The sequence below is a fragment of the Cotesia glomerata genome, linkage group LG4, assembly GCF_020080835.1.
Source record: "Cotesia glomerata isolate CgM1 linkage group LG4, MPM_Cglom_v2.3, whole genome shotgun sequence".
Classification (NCBI taxonomy): Eukaryota; Metazoa; Arthropoda; class Insecta; order Hymenoptera; family Braconidae; genus Cotesia; species Cotesia glomerata.
The window spans coordinates 28,452,321-28,471,061 of record NC_058161.1 but is presented as its reverse complement, the minus strand read 5'-3'; the positions used below and the strand labels follow the sequence as shown (position 1 = coordinate 28,471,061).

The window sequence follows — 18,741 nt, the reverse complement described above, 5'->3', positions numbered from 1 at the left end:
ATCATTTTTTTAATTTTCAAAAAAAAAAAGCTTCCATCAAGTAATAAATTTATTATTAAACTACTGTTTTTTCATTTCATGTTATTAATTGAATTCCTGCGCTAAAAAAAAAAAACTAGAGCCACAGATGACAATTTTAAGATTTTGATTATAAAAAAATTGCATATAATTTTTTATAAAAAAAATAAATAAACTTAAAGAAAATGTAAATGCATTAATTTTAGGACATAATTTAAAAGCTCAAAAATGAACTTTGAATTTTTTTTCAGAGAACAATTGATCATAAAGAAGATAAAGGAACTTTTGGCTTTGCAAAATCAATGGAACGAGAGCGAGACAACGACCGAGAATCAGAGATGGACAAAATAAAATTGCAAGAACTGCAAGCTAAATTTGATCACAGTCTTGAGGCACTTTGGGACAGCGGGCCAGGTAATGCTGGCGACAAGGCATCAATTTGGGCAGCTCCGTCATTGTCGATACCATCAGGCCCACTTTGGCCTGTTGATCCGACAGAATTGTTGATATTGCCTATTATTCATGATGATGATGACAATGATGAAGATGAGGATGATGATGATGATGATGATGATGTTATTAATGATGAGGACAGCAGCATTAATTGCAAAAAGATTATTAACAGTTGTAACAACACACCATATTTTTACAACAATCACTATCATGTTAGCGACGATGGAACTATTGCTGACAATGGAACTGTTATTCCATGGGATATTGGGATTATTGGAGTTGGAAAGTTCATTGATGATTCTAAAGATAAAATTGGTAGGTTTTTTAAATTATATTTTAGAAGCTAACAATCAAATCATGATTTTTTACATTGATATTAAAATTAAGGTAGTTTGGGTTCCAAATGACTTCAACTTGACCTCATATTTTTTTATATTAATTCGAAAGATTATGATTTAATACATCTATAGCAAAAAAATCAGATTTTTTTACCACACCGTTTAAGAGATATAATTAATTAAAGTTTTGCAAAAATACACGATCTCTTATGAGTGTCCTTGTTCAATAACTCCGGAAATAGAGGATTTATAAAAAATTGGCCAACTTGACTCAATAAAAAAATTCTTCTAATAAATAGAACAATATTTCATACATATCCAGTAGCCGACTGGGTTCGAATCCCAGTCCGAGCTATCTAATAATTTTTTTTCTCGCATATTCTATAAACTCACATTAAGATAATCCTCTCTACATTCCTTTCTCAATCCTTTCCTACCAATATCCTGTTACGTGAATGTGGAACGCTTCACGTAATAATTACCGTAACTCCTATTCTTTCCCGCTTCACAGCATTATTTATATTTGTAAAAATGACACGCAAAATCGTGAAGCGTTCCACATGTGGAGAGGATCATCTTAATGTGAGTTTATAGAGTATGCGAGAATAGTATATTGTGCCACAAGGGACGAAAGTACTACATTCTGTCCCGCGTGTGTGATTGCCACCCGAGCCGAAGGCGAGGGTGGCAAACACGCGGGTGAGGATGTAGTACTTTCGTCCCGTGTCACACATACTATTTTTTCTCCTGCCAAGCCGAAAGTTCGCGAATCTTTTAATGCAATAGCATCGTAGGTAATCATGGAAGGGGTCCAGGGGCGAAGCCGTGGTAGGCTGGGGCGGAGCCCCAGTCAAGAAAAAATACAATTTAAAATTATTATTTAAGTAAAGATATTAAAAAAAATAATTAGTGTTATGAAAATAACAGAATAATTTTTATTATAACTTTAAATAATCATTTTGATAAATATTAATAGTAATTATAAGCATTCATTTAATAATAATTATGGATAATCTTAATGATAATATTAGATGATAATTTTAATATAAGAATAATTTTAGTGACTTAATTTAAAATTATCATAACTAATAATTTAAAATTATTATTTAAGTAAAGATATTAAAAAAATTAATTTTGTGTTATAACTTCAAATATTCATATTGATAAATATTAATAGTAATTATAAGTATTCATTTCATAATAATTATGGATAATCTTAATAATAATATTAGATGATAATTTTAATATAAGAATAATTCTAGTGACTTGGTGATTTAACATATTTTATGTAAATCAACCTTTTTTTGGTACAATATGATAATTTTTGAAATTTTCAAACTATAACATTATCACTAAATTATCACTAAACATTATCATAAATCACATTATCACTAAATTACATTATTTTTATTATAATTATAGTATATTGCACTAATGACGCAACATGAAGTGCTGACGGAAAAAGTATGTGTTAAAGAGAAGAACGTACAATGCGTGAGAGCCGATGTAGGCACTATTGCGCGTGCGCGTTCATTTATTCCGAGGATAGAAACTGCTGCTTTATTCCGGCTGCAAGCGGAAGGTATTTGAACTTTCGGCTTAGGCAGGAGAAAAATAGTATATTACACACCTAGGGAAGTAAAGTAAGAAATGTCTCAGATCACATGTAATTGTCGGCCGAGGCGAAGCCGAGGTTGACAAACATGTGATCTGAGGCTTTCTTACTTTACTTCCCGTGGAGTGTATACTATTTTTTTGCTCGACGAAGGCAGGAAGCGGCACTTTCGTTTAGCGCAGCGGGCCAAAAGTTGACGCTTTCTGCCCGTCGAGCAAAAATAGTATATTACACACCTGTGGCAAGAAAATGAGAAATGTCTCAGAACACATATATGTTGCCCGAGGCGAAGCCGAGGTCGACATATATGTGATCTGAGATATTTATTATTTTCCTGCCATAGGTTTGTATACTATTTTTCTGTCCGACAGAGGCGGAAAGCGGCAATTTCGTTTAGCGCAGCGGGCCGAAAGTTGCCACTTTCCGCCTGGAGGGCAGAAATAGTATTTTACACACCTAGGGAAGTAAAGTAAGAAATGTCTCAGATCATATGTAATTGTTGGCCGAGGCGAAGCCGAGGTCAACATACATGTGATCTGAGACATTTCTTACTTTACTTCCCTAGGTGTGTAATATACTATTCTTGCCTCAAGTATAGTATATTACACACCTAGGGAAGTAAAGTAAGAAATGTCTCGGATCACATGTAATTGTTGGCCGAGGCGGAGCCGAGGTCAACAAACATGTGATCTGAGGCTTTCTTATTTACTTCCCGTGGAGTGTATACTATTTTTTTGCTCGACGAAGGCAGAAAGGGGCAACTTCGTTTAGCGCAGCGGGCCGAAAGTTGACGCTTTCTGCCCGTCGAGCAAAATAGTATATTACACACCTAGGGAAGTAAAGTAAGAAATGTCTCAGATCATATGTAATTGTCGGCCGAGGCGAAGCCGAGGTTGACACACATGTGATCTGAGGCTTTCTTATTTACTTCCCGTGGAGTGTATACTATTTTTTTGCTCGACGAAGGCAGAAAGGGGCAACTTAGTTTAACGCAGCGGGACGAAAGTTGCCACTTTCCGCCCGTAGGGCAAAAATAGTATATTACACACCTGTGGCAAGAAAATGAGAAATGTCTCAGAACACATATATGTTGCCCGAGGCGAAGCCGAGGTCGACATATATGTGGTCTGAGATATTTATTATTTTCCTGCCATAGGCTTGTATACTATTTTTCTGTCCGACAGAGGCGGAAAGCGGCAATTTCGTTTAGCGCAGCGGGCCGAAAGTTGACGCTTTCTGCCCGTCGAGCAAAAAAAGTATTTTTATGTGTTCAAGTACTGGGTACTTAACCCTACGCTCATTTGCCACCAAAAAACCTTTTTTGCTCGACGGGCAGAAAGCGTCAACTTTCGGCCCGTTGCGCTAAACGAAAGTGCCGCTTCCTGCCTTCGTCGAGCAAAAAAATAGTATACACTCCACGGGAAGTAAATAAGAAAGCCTCAGATCACATGTTTGTTGACCTCGGCTTCGCCTCGGCCAACAATTACATGTGATCTAAGACATTTCTTACTTTACTTCCCTAGGTGTGTAATATACTATTAATTAGCCTACACATATCACAAGCTTCCCCCTCCTCATTAATAAATAAAAGGGTTGCGCACACTTACTCCGTATACAGTCACTCCACGTGACTTAACGTATTTTTCCAAAAAATTATATTATTTCAAGACTGATGTATAATTTTATTTAATAAATTTAAATTGTAATTTATCAAAAAACTTATTTTAATAATAAAATTAATTATCATTTCAGATTATAATTTAAATTGGTCAGATTACGGCGGCGATGGACCATGGAATTGGAAAGACCTTGGCAATAATTTAATAACAATTGATAATCCTAAAATAAATTCATTCTACTCATCACCTCACGATGATATTAATTTGATAATAAAACAACAACGGCAACAAAAAGAGCAGCGGCAATATTTATCAGCGACTAATGATTACAAAGAAAAATTGAACAATTTAAAAAATGAAATTGATGGAAACAAAATTATAAACAATGATGGTGGAAATTTCGTAGAATTAAAATTAAAAAATGAGCAAGAACAAAAGCAAGATGTTGAAGCTAAAGTAATAGAAGTTATTGAAGACAAAGAACAAGTAAGAATTGAAGCAAAGAATAAAGCAAGTGAGAATGTTAAGGTCGAGCAATCTGAAGTTGAGGAAGAAGAAGATTTGTTGACATCAGCCCGTACACACTTTCGTCCAATAAAAGACGATGGGAATTGGGTTGATGGTACAACATTTCCTGTCAACAATAATTATGAATCGGTTAATTATCGTCGATCATCCTGTGGAAATTTATTGTATCTACCGAATGATGATAATCCCTACATGGAGTATCATGAAACAATTATAGCACCATTATCATCTTCATCAGCATCAAACACATCTACTGCTGCTGGAGACGAAACTGCAGTTAGAAATTTTACATTGAAGTTTCGGGTCAAACAGTGTGATAAGTCAATCCAAACAGATCCGATACGTTCGCCGGTCAAACGACGGATTATCGCTGAGCCAGATCGCCATTTTTACTATACCAAGTTGATAAATAATCTTGGAGATGATGATAATGGTGATTCTCATGCGGACGATGATGATGATGATGATGATGATGATAATGTTAATATTTTAACACAAGAATCTTACGATATTGATAAAGATTCTTTCATGTTAGATCACATGCATTGGAAACAACCAAGTTTGTCACTACTTAATGATAGAAAACGGTTAGTATTGTTATTATGAGTCATAATTTTATTTTAAGAGTAGTTTTAGGATATTTGGGGCATTCCATAGTGACTGGTCGGACATTTTACTCTGGAATTCCATCAATTATAAGCTATAATTTTGTGACTGAAACTTATAGATAGATAGATAGATAAATAAGTTTTATTTGATCTTGGAGTCAAGACTCCCTCAAGACCATCAATTTTACATAATTTTAACATTTAGTGTACATTAAATACAGTGCTTAAAGTGGGGAAAAATATAATAGCAAACATATTATATATTTTTCAGACAATAGTTAATAGTTAATAGCCAATGATAAATAATTAATTAAATTCAGAGTTAATTATGTATAGAGCTAAATGCTGCAATAATCAATACAATATTATCAGTTTTATTATTTTGTTAATTTCTAATCTCAGTATAGTAATTAAAGCACGCATTGCGAAATTCTTCAAAATTGGTTATCGTAGTAATATTTGCTGGCAAAGAATTCCAGACACGTATGCCATGAATAAGAAATGAACGCTCATACATACAACAATTTGATCTAGGTAATCTAAGAATATCATTTCTTACATCTCCTCTCCGCAATGCAACTGGCAAAAACTCTAGTTTATACCTAAATAATTGCTGATAATTTAGCACAATTTCTTTATAAAAAAGACAAGCTATAAAATAATCTCTCCTGATATCAAGTTTTAACCACCCTAATCTTGCATAATATGGCGTGACATGCTCCAGCCTAGATACTTTAAAAATATATCTAACACAAGAGTTCATTTTACGCTGCATTTTGATTTGTAGTTTTTTCGAAATATTTGTGTAGGCAGCACAACAGTAATCAAATATCGGAAAGATCAAAGTAGTTACAAGTTTTATTCTCAGCTGTTCATTAAAGATTTCATTATTAATTTTTAACTGAGCAAGGACCCTCATTGTACGACAGCATATACTAACTACTTGATTTTCCCATGACAGAGTATCGTCGATCATCACACCTAAATATTTTATAACCCTTTCGTATTGAATGACACAATCATTGACAACAATATTATTCGCATATTTACATTCATTACAATTTATTTTTACTCTACTACCAAATATGGAAGCTTTTGTTTTCGTAGCATTTAACTTTAAACAATTCAATTTACACCACGTTTCAATCTTTTTTACTTCATTATTTAGGATAGCAACATACTCATTAACTTGAGAAACATGACAGGAAGTATAAATGACTAAATCATCAGCATAAAGCAGATGTTGACAGTTGAGCTGATTTGTGAGATCAGTAACATATATTGAAAATAGTAAAGGGCCAAGTACACTGCCCTGAGGCACGCCATTTACTACTTCTCTCAAAGATGATGTTTTACCATCTACAACTACTGATTGCTTTCTATCAGTCAAATAAGATCTAATCCAATTAATTGTTTTATCTGAGAAATTCATTTGCAATAATTTATATAACAATCTTTTATGATTAACAGAGTCAAATGCCTTGCTAAGATCAAAGAAAATTGCTATTGTTACTTTAGACTCATTAATTGCAAAACGAATATCATCACACAACTTAATTTAAAGTCATAATAATTCTACAAGAAAAAATATTTAAATACGATCCAAAATAAAGATTGCAATTGTTAATTGTCATGTTCAAAAAAGTGATTTTGAAGCAAGCATTTTTAAATTCAACCAAATTATCTACAGCCGCAGTCTCAGCTGGCAGTGCATTCCAGATACGTATGCCATGAATTAAGAATGAATTATCATACATGACACAATTAGCCTAACGTTGTAACGGGTATTTTTCAGGTAATATCCATAAACCAATTAATCCCCGGCTCGGAATCTTCTCGCCGGAGTCCAGGGTCTTTTCAGGGATAACTTATGTAATTTATAAATGAAATTTGAGCCTGAATATAATTGGAACACTATTTCTTTTTATTTAAGACAGCAAATATCAAAAGCTTAAGTGATAATATGTACAAAATTTTATGTCAAAATTAACAATATTCAAACATTACCCGCACACACCGTTTGTTTTTCCGTTTTCGGTGCCACCTGGTGGCTAAACTCTGTCTACTACCTTTATAAAGTAGTATTCCTACCGACGGTTACACCCTAAATCGCGGCCCTACTTACCCCTAATCCCGTTCGGGTGCTTGGAAAGCAACCCTTCCTAGCTACGCGGTGGCCAAATTTCCCCCAAACGGTCAAGTCAGCACTTACCTGGTTCCTGGTCGGAGACGAGGTAGGAGTTCCTTGGTAATCTTCCTGATGAATGGTCTTCTACTAGGAAGGTTTTTACCACTGGGAAACTTGGTTGTTCTTTTCCGTCAATAAAAATTGCTTTTAACAATTTTTAACTTCCCGCTAAAAATCTCAGATTTTCAAAAATCGGGAAGTTATTGTTTTCACCCCGTTTTACAAAAATCGAGTTTTCATCAAATCTCGACGTTTGAAGGTCACAGGAAGCTTCCCTGACTATTTTTACGATGATGTCCGTACGTCTGTATGTATGTGTGTGTGTGTGTGTGTGTGTGTGTGGATGTGTGTGTGTGTGTGTATGTAAACCTCTTGTAACTTTTGAACGACTTGACCGATTTCATCGCGGTTGGTGGTATTCGAAAGGGCTTCACTAAAATTAGATTTCCTGAAAATTTGAACCGATTCGGACCGGTAGATTTCGAGAAAATCCAAAAAAAGTGAAAAAAAAAGTTGTTTTTTTTTAATTTTTTTTAAATATCTCCGAATTGGCTGAACCGATCGGTCTCAAAATCTAATCAGCTCTTAACCTTGAAAACCCCCATCGATCGCCACCAAAAACGTTAGAATCGGTTGATGCGTTCGTGAGATATCGTTGTCGAAAAAAATCGAAAAAAGTGTTTTTTTGTAATAACTTCGAAATTCATGGCTCGATCGATTTAAAGTTGAAAATTTTTCATGGAGCTTCAAAAACTGCGTCGATTGCCGCCAACCGCGTGAAAGTCGGTTCATTCATTCAAAAGTTATAGCAGTTTGAAAATTGAATAAATCGTGTTTTATCAAATTTTGATAAGACTTTTGAGCTCGAAGAGCTCAAAAGTTTAAAACAGCTACTTTTTTAATAGAGCTCAAAAAAGTACATCGATTGTCGCCAACCACGTGAAAATCGGTTGATTCATTCGAAAATTATAAAAATTGTGTTTCATCGAACTTTGATAAGACTTTTGAGCTCGAAGAGCTCAAAAGCATAAAACAGCTATTTTTTTTTTTTTTACTTTAGACCATTATTCAAACATATCACAATTTTAAATATTATTATAATTAGGAAAAAACAAATGAACTAAAATTATTAGTATTAAAATCTCCGGTATTAAAATGATAAATACTCAAATCTTTGTCGACTGTATTTTGGATACAATTTGGATCGATTCGGACCGATAGATTTCGAAAAATCTAAAAAAAACTGAAAAAAAAAATTTTTTCAAAAGTGGTTTTTTTGGAATAACTTTTGAACGGCTCTATCGATCAACTTAAAAAACTAATCAGCTTTTACCTTGAAAAACCACGTCAATCGCCGCTAATCCGGTCAAAATCGGTTTATTCGTTCGAGAGATATCGTGCAGGAAAGAAAACCCAAAAAAGTGATTTTTCGGAATTACTCCAAAATTTCTAGTTTGATCGATATAAACTTAAAAATTTTTCATAAGGCTTAAAAAACTACGTCGAATTCCGCCAACCGCGTGAAAATCGGTTCATTCATTCAAGAATTATTGCGGTTTAAAAACTCAAAAAATAGTGTTTTATCAACCTTCTATAAAACTTTTGAGCTTGAAAAGCTCAAAAGCATAGAAAAGTTATCTTTTTGAGCTCGAAGAGCTTAAAACAACATATAAATTGTATTTTTGAGCTCGAAGAGCTCAAAAACGTTGTAAATGCAATTTTAAGCGCCCAGGTATGGAATTAGCGGGAAGTTGCAGGGATGGCCTTCAGGGTCAACCGTTTTCCTAATTTTTTGACTAGTCTTGCCAAGTGAGAATTTTTCGCCACCTAGTGGCATATTTAAAACTACATAAATCGGAAAAATCTTCTAAGTTCTTTTCCGATTTATTCAAAAATGAATTTGATTTTGCCGAAATATCTGTTAACAGATTCACTCATTACATCTTTTTTTTTTTTAACAGATTTTATTTCCATACTAATCCTGGTCGGGACTTAGAAAAAATAATTATTTTTCAAATATATATATAAATATATGAAAAATTGATGTGGGTACTCAAATGAAAGGTCTCGATGAGTTTAATGTTGGGGTCAGCTTATATCCTTAAAAATGTCGACAGTTCGCAAGATACAAGGTCATTTCTTAATTATGTATCTAGAAAAAAATTTTGTGTCAAAGATAGTCATATGATAAAATCAATTTTTTTTTTTAGTGAAATTTAGTGTCATTGCAAAGGTCTTGGCTTGAATTGGTGCATTTTCAAGGTTTCATATCATTCTCACCGATAGTCAATTTATTATGATAAGTATTTAGGCTGCATTTTAAAATTCTCTGTCTCTAGATACATAATTAAGAAATGACTTTGTATCTTGTGACCAATTGACATTATTAAAGATATAAGCTCACTCCGACATTACACGCATCAAGACCTTTCATTTGAGTACCCACATCAATTTTTCATATATTTATATATATTATATATATACGTATATATGAAAAATATATAAAAATGCATGTGGGTACTCAAATGAAAGCTCTTGATAAGTGTAACATCGAGATGAGCTTATATCTTTAAAATCGTCAATAGTTAAGAAAGTACAGTGCAATTTAACAAAATTAATTATTTAATAACGCAAAATTTTATTTATTTATAGTTCGCAAGTCACTCCAGTCAGGTAGTGACTGCAAGGTTGCTAGTGTATTTATATTCATTTTATCTAAACTGGTCATTAATTATGGCACGCCGTTTTACTATTTAATAGAAGGAAAAAAATGATCTTAAAATTAATAACTAAAAAGAAAAATGCATATTTTATGTTAAAACATAATCAAAATATAATAGATTAATTTTATGTTCATACTTAAATTTTTTAAGGAATAATTATTATGTAGGGACATAATAATATATCAACGAATTAAAATTCTGAGTTGAGCTGATGACAAAAAGAATATTTTTATTATGTGTCATGATAATTAAAAATAAGAGTTTAATAATTATGTGAGGACATAATTTTAACTAACAATTTTTTTTATGTAGTGATATAAATTAAATTGGCTCCTGTAGATTTATATTTTTGCAGTAATTATTTATAACATTTTAATTTCTTTTAATCGAAAATTTAATACAAATAAGAATTAAAATTATCCACATAATAGAAATTCGGAATTAAAATTATGTACATAATAAAAATGTTATAATTAAAATTATGTACATAATAATAATTCAGAATTAAAATTATGTACATAATAGTAATTCAGAATTAAAATCATGTATATAATAAAAATGTTATAATTAAAATTATGTACATAATAGAAATTCAGAATTAAAATTAGATACATAATAATAATTGAGAATTAAAATTATGTACATAATAAAAATTCTGAATTAAAATTATGTACATAATAAAAATGTTATAATTAAATTTATGTACATAATGGTAATTCAAAATTAAAATTATGTACATAATAGTAATTCAGAATTAAAATTATGTACATAATAAAAATTCTGAATTAAAATTATGTACATAATAAAAATGTTATAATTAAAATTATGTACATAATAAAAATGTTATAATTAAAATTATGTACATAATAATAATTGAGAATTAAAATTATGTACATAATAGTAATTCAGAATTAATATTATGTACATAATAAAAACGTTATAATTAAAATTATGTACATAATAGAAATTCAGAATTAAAATTAGATACATAATAATAATTGAGAATTAAAATTATGTACATAATAAAAATTCTGAATTAAAATTATGTACATAATAAAAATGTTATAATTAAATTTATGTACATAATGGTAATTCAAAATTAAAATTATGTACATAATAGTAATTCAGAATTAAAATTATGTACATAATAAAAATTCTGAATTAAAATTATATACATAATAAAAATGTTATAATTAAAATTATGTACATAATAAAAATTCAGAATTAAAATTATGTACAAAATAAAAATGTTATAATTAAAATTATGTACATAATAATAATTGAGAATTAAAATTATGTACATAATAGTAATTCAGAATTAATATTATGTACATAATAAAAACGTTATAATTAAAATTATGTACATAATAGAAATTCAGAATTAAAATTAGATACATAATAATAATTGAGAATTAAAATTATGTACATAATAAAAATTCTGAATTAAAATTATGTACATAATAAAAATGTTATAATTAAATTTATGTACATAATGGTAATTCAAAATTAAAATTATGTACATAATAGTAATTCAGAATTAAAATTATGTACATAATAAAAATTCTGAATTAAAATTATGTACATAATAAAAATGTTATAATTAAAATTATGTACATAATAAAAATGTTATAATTAAAATTATGTACATAATAATAATTCTGAATTAAAATTATGTACATAATAAAAATTCTGAATTAAAATTATGTACATAGTAAAAATTCTGAATTAAAATTATGTACATAATAAAAATTTTATAATTAAAATTATGTACATAATAAAATGTTATAATTAAAATTATGTACATAATAATAATTGAGAATTAAAATTATGTACATAATAGTAATTCAGAATTAATATTATGTACATAATAAAAACGTTATAATTAAAATTATGTACATAATAGAAATTCAGAATTAAAATTAGATACATAATAATAATTGAGAATTAAAATTATGTACATAATAAAAATTCTGAATTAAAATTATGTACATAATAAAAATGTTATAATTAAATTTATGTACATAATGGTAATTCAAAATTAAAATTATGTACATAATAGTAATTCAGAATTAAAATTATGTACATAATAAAAATTCTGAATTAAAATTATATACATAATAAATATGTTATAATTAAAATTATGTACATAATAGAAATTCAAAATTAAAATTATGTACATAATAATAATTCAGAATTAAAATTATGTACATAATAATAATTGAGAATTAAAATTATGTACATAATAGTAATTCAGAATTAATATTATGTACATAATAAAAACGTTATAATTAAAATTATGTACATAATAGAAATTCAGAATTAAAATTAGATACATAATAATAATTGAGAATTAAAATTATGTACATAATAAAAATTCTGAATTAAAATTATGTACATAATAAAAATGTTATAATTAAATTTATGTACATAATGGTAATTCAAAATTAAAATTATGTACATAATAGTAATTCTGAATTGAAATTATGTACATAATAATAATTCTGAATTAAAATTATGTACATAATAATAATTCAGAATTAAAATTATTTACATAATAAAAATGTTATAATTAAAATTATGTACAAAATAGAAATTCAAAATTAAAATTATGTACATAATAATAATTCTGAATTAAAATTATGTACATAATAAAAATTCTGAATTAAAATTATGTACATAATAAAAATGTTATAATTAAAATTATGTACATAATAAAAATGTTATAATTAAAATTATGTACATAATAATAATTGAGAATTAAAATTATGTACATAATAGTAATTCAGAATTAATATTATGTACATAATAAAAACGTTATAATTAAAATTATGTACATAATAGAAATTCAGAATTAAAATTAGATACATAATAATAATTGAGAATTAAAATTATGTACATAATAAAAATTCTGAATTAAAATTATGTACATAATAAAAATGTTATAATTAAATTTATGTACATAATGGTAATTCAAAATTAAAATTATGTACATAATAGTAATTCAGAATTAAAATTATGTACATAATAAAAATTCTGAATTAAAATTATATACATAATAAAATGTTATAATTAAAATTATGTACATAATAGTAATTTAGAATTAAAATCATGTACATAATAAAAATGTTATAATTAAAATTATGTACATAATAATAATTGAGAATTAAAATTATGTACATAATAGTAATTCAGAATTAATATTATGTACATAATAAAAACGTTATAATTAAAATTATGTACATAATAGAAATTCAGAATTAAAATTAGATACATAATAATAATTGAGAATTAAAATTATGTACATAATAATAATTCAGAATTAAAAATTATGTACATAATAAAAATGTTATAATTAAATTTATGTACATAATGGTAATTCAAAATTAAAATTATGTACATAATAGTAATTCAGAATTAAAATTATGTTCATAATAAAAATTCTGAATTAAAATTATGTACATAATCAAAATGTTATAATTAAAATTATGTACATAATAAAAATGTTATAATTAAAATTATGTACATAATAATAATTCAGAATTAAAATTATGTATATAATAGTAATTCAGAATTAAAAATATGTACATAATAAAAATTCTAAATTAAAATTATGTACATAATAGAAATGTTGGAATTAAAATTATATACATAATAAAAATGTTATAATTAAAATCATGTACATAATAGAAATTCGGAATTGAAATTATGTACATAATTTTAATTCAGAATTAAAATTATGTACATAGTAAAAATGTTACAATTCAAATTATGTACATAATAATAATTCTGAATTAAAATTGTGTACATAATAACAATGTTATAATTAAAATTATGTACATAATGGTAATTCAGAATTAAAATTATGTACATAATAAAAATTCAGAATTAAAATTATGTACATAATAGTAATTCAGAATTAAAATTATGTACATAATAAAAATTCTGAATTAAAATTATGTACATAATAAAAATGTTATAATTAAAATTATGTACATAATAAAAATGTTATAATTGAAATTATGTACATAATAGTAATTCAGAATTAAAATCATGTACATAATAATAATTCTGAATTAAAATTATGTACATAATAATAATTTGGAATTAAAATTATGTACATAATAGTAATTCAGAATTAATATTATGTAGATAATAGTAATTCAGAATTAAAATTATGTACATAATGGAAATGTTTAAATTAAAATTATGTACATAATAAAAATGTTTGAATTAAAATTATGTACGTAATGGAAATGTTTGAATTAACATTATGTATTGAGATAATATTAATTGCTTAATATTATTATGTTACAAGATCATTTTTATGTATTATTATTATTTTATTTATTTTTAGGATAAAAACTTTAAATTAAATTTATGTTACTAGATAATTAAAATTCGTTATCGGTATAATTAATTATGGTGGGACATGATAAAAATTGTTTGAATTTTAGTTATGTAGTGTCATAAATTTTTTTGAAGTATTCATTATGATTTCACTTTTTACTAAATTCTGTGAATTTTTATTATGATCAACCATAATAAAAATTTTGCAAAAATTTTTAAACTGTTTTAAATAAAATTAATCCATTTTTTTTTTATGCAGATACATCATTTTAATATTTTTTATTATGCTATTTATAATGAAAAAAATATATTTTATCGTTAATCATAATTGAATTGTATTCATTATAATTATGTCACAAGATAATAAAAATGTTTTTATTTTTTCTTAAGAATAATTTCTAATCATTATAATTATGTCGCTACATAATTATAATTCGTGTTTTTTAGTACCTCTTCCTATGCATAAGCATTTAATTTCATGTCGGGACATAAAATAATTATATTTTTATTATGTCAGTACATAAAAAGAATTCACTGAAAAAATTCTTTTTCGAATTAAAAATAAATTTCTTTTTTTTATGTTCTGCAAAAATATTACCTGATTAAATAGTAAAACGGCGTGCCATAATTAATTACCCTTTACTCTATATTAAAATGAAATTTTTACTTTTTTATGACTAAATATAGAAAATATAAAAAATAATTTTTTTTTCTTATTTCAGGAGACATAGCAGTAGTTTCAACTGCCGACCATTGGCAGCTTTGCGCCCATTAACACTTTAAAAAAAGTAGGCATCAACAGCAGCAAGGGAGATAAAATAATCGCTTATAAAAAGCACGTGGAGGATAATGATACACAATTAATGATTAATGGTTAAAGATTAATAATTAATAATTAATAAATGTAAACACTATATTAATTAACACGTCGAACAACAGCATAAAGATAAGTATCGCGAAAAATAAAGCAAATTCAACATAATATATTATTTATGACGGTCAACTGATCTATCGATCATAAAATGATCCAGTGATCTACCGACCTACTAATCTTAGTTAATTAATTAAAAAAATAATAAAATTAAACCATAGTGAGGGAGTCCTCGAGGCATGTGGAATTTGTTATGCATGATAAGAGGCACAGCTAGCTCCCTTGCATTATTTAAATAAATTATATTAATTTAAAACGAAAAAAATGAAAAAAAAAATAAATAAAGAAATTCATAAAAATGACAAAAAAAAAAAAAAAATAAAAAAACAAGAATCATAAAACAACACAGCTGTCTCAATTAATTAATTAATTAATTAGTCTGGTTAATTAATTGATAAGGATTATAAATAAAAAGGCTTTAAAAGTAATAGTGATAGTAGAATAAACAATTGTATCAATACAAAAATATTAATTACATAATTGTTAGGAGTAGATCAATTGTTTATTAATTATTAAAAAAAAGCTTCTAACAATATTTAAACTTTAAAAATTTTTATCGATTAATTAACTGGCAGTTTAAAAAAATTTTAATTAATTAATTAATTAATCACTCGAAAATGAGACAGAAAAAATAAATAACTTAGAAGAAAACAAGTAAATATTATTCCTATTATTAATTATTATGTCCTTTAACGAAAAAAATGAAAAAAAAATCTAAAAAAAAATTCCGACGCATCACCTGTGCGTTAATAAAAAAATAACATAATAAATAAATAAATATATACCTCACCTCAATTTTATTTTGTTTGAATAAAACATAGAATAATATATAATTCATTCATAATGAGGTGATTATTTGAAATGAGAATTATTTGTTTAGAAGAGTGTCTTTATGTTATCTTCAGTTGATTTTTTCTTGAGTTTTAACTAATTATAGTTTTAATATAATCTTAAGTTTTATTTGTTGAATGTTATTTTAACTCAAGCGTTAATTTTAATAAATTAACGGACTTCATAATTAAAATTTCAATTTAGTCAATTTAAATATTAACTTTCTGTAAAAAAAAAAAAAAAAAAAAAAAAAAAAAAAAATATACCGTGACCGAGATTCGAACTCAAGACCCCTAGCTGGAAGTCTGAAGTTGGAAGTCTTAGTTAGTGACGTCATAAGCTGATTCGTCGCTTCAAATTTAAAAAGTTAATTATTAGCGATAAAAATAAATTTTTTTCTAAAATTTTTTATGTTTTCTTCTTTAAAATTTTGGCAAAAAAACAGGGAGTTGATAGTAATTATCAATTAACCTTAAAATATGTCATTAATTTATTGATTAATCATTAACGAATGGTTAATAATAACATTAAATAAAAAAATAGATTAATGAGAAGGAAAAGAAAAAAAACAGGAGTTTTTTTTCTTTTTTTATTTCAAATATTTTCTTTTCCTAATATAGTAAAACCCTTTTAACGATTAATCAAATAAAATAATTTTGATGATTAATTTTGAATTTAGTCAATAAATTTATTATTATCTTCATTAAGCACGTCGTTAAAGGGTCTCATAGTTTAATTAATTATTAATAATAATCGACGCCTTATTAATAATTAATAAGACAAAATTAATCGATAGATTAACAATTATAATTATTATTATAACTATCATAATTTAAAGTTTCAACTAATTAATTAACCATCAAATTAATTAATTGATAGAAAAAAAAATGATCTTCGTAGTCAAAAGAAATTTATTTATTAACACATTCCTAATCACCTTACAGCCTTTTCTTGAAGCCCTGAAAAAAATTTTTCGAAAATCAAATTAAAATATAAAAAAATTTTTTCTTTCAAAAAAATATTTATTTTTGCCGAAAATTTAATAATTTAGTGAGTCAAAAATTGAAAAAAAAAAAAAAGAGTAATATATAAAGAAATTCAATGAGAATTGAACGCGGAAGAAAAATAGAGCATGTTTATTATTATTACTATTATTATTTTAATTATTATTGTCATTATTTTGTTGTTTTTTGTGTTTTATTTATTTTAAAGTTTCTTCTTGTTTGCGAAAAAAAAAAAAAAAAACAATTATAAGCACGCAAGATGAGTAATAAATGAATTGATGAGTGAGATAAAATGTGTTATAAAAAAAAATAGATTGAGTGAAGAAATGTAGAAGGAAATTCGGATTGAGATGTGAAAAATCGACTAAATTAGAAGTGAGAAGGTGGAATAAATTGTTCGAATTTTATTGAAATAATAAATTGAATACTATTTATGAAACTTGTGGAATAAAGTGACGAGAATGTAATTTATACGGTTAATTATTTATTGCTTCTCTTCCTGATTAAGTATTTAAATTTTTTTTTTTCAACAAACAACACATCATTGTCACACAAAAGTTTAATATTGTGGCGCTGCAGATATTATAAGGGCGTAAAAAATTTTTTTTTTTTTCGGAAATCGAAATTCATTTTTCAATTATTGGAAAAATTTATTAAAATATAATACTCAAAACAAATCGTTTAAATTTAGGAAAAATTTTTTCGTTAGTTGAAAAAAATTTCAATTTTGATGAAACTTTTTTTTAAGTATGAAAATCGATTCCTGAAAAAACAATTTTTTTTTCCTTCCTTATGGCGTCTTTAACGCGACATTATTTCTATATTTTGTAATAAACCAGAAAATTACATAATTTTGTTTTGAAATTGTGAAAATTTGTTTTTATAAATATTTTTTATATTGTCACTAGTCACATATTTGTGTAAAATTTTTCATTATCTACAGTCAATACTGCAAGAGTTGAATTTCTTCTTCGGCCTTTGTGGTACTTCTAAAACCTCTAAAAAATTTTTAAAAGAAGAATAACCGTAAGCAAAGTTAATTTTTTACCAAAATTTAGTTCGCCAATTTTTACAAACTTCTAATTATGTTTTGTAAGTCCAGGTAAAAAAAATTATTTATAATTATAGATAAAAAATGGCCTTGTATAATTATATAGAATTGCTGGAGAGCCCAGGTAATAATTTTTGAACTTGACAAAAACTAATTTTTGTGAAATTTAATTTTTTTATAATACTCATCTGAGTAAAAAAAGTTATACAGAATTATATGATTCATATATAATTATGTGTGATTAACATATAGTTTTGTATAATCATATATAATGTTTTTTTTTATTTTTGTTTAATTATATATAATCGTATACAATTATATTTAATTTTATGTAATTGTATATTAATGTTTTTAATTTTTGTATAATTATATAAAATTATACATTATTTTATATGATGATGCAAATATAAAAAATAACGTTATATATAACTATAAAAAATATATTCGATTATGGATAATTATATAGACTTATGTATAATTCTATATA

The 18,741-nt window shown here is 26.2% G+C and overlaps 1 protein-coding gene across 1 annotated transcript; it reads left to right on the top strand.

Annotated features, from left to right (window-relative positions):
- The first annotated feature begins 245 nt into the window (after window positions 1-245).
- Window positions 246-17,670, top strand: LOC123262447 (protein PFC0760c-like). The gene is made up of 3 exons (XM_044724659.1): window positions 246-786; window positions 4,177-5,158; window positions 15,160-17,670. Exons 1-3 carry the CDS (start codon window positions 321-323, stop codon window positions 15,218-15,220), a joined length of 1,509 nt encoding a protein of 502 aa, XP_044580594.1. The 5' UTR covers window positions 246-320; the 3' UTR covers window positions 15,221-17,670.
- Window positions 17,671-18,741: the final 1,071 nt, after the last annotated feature.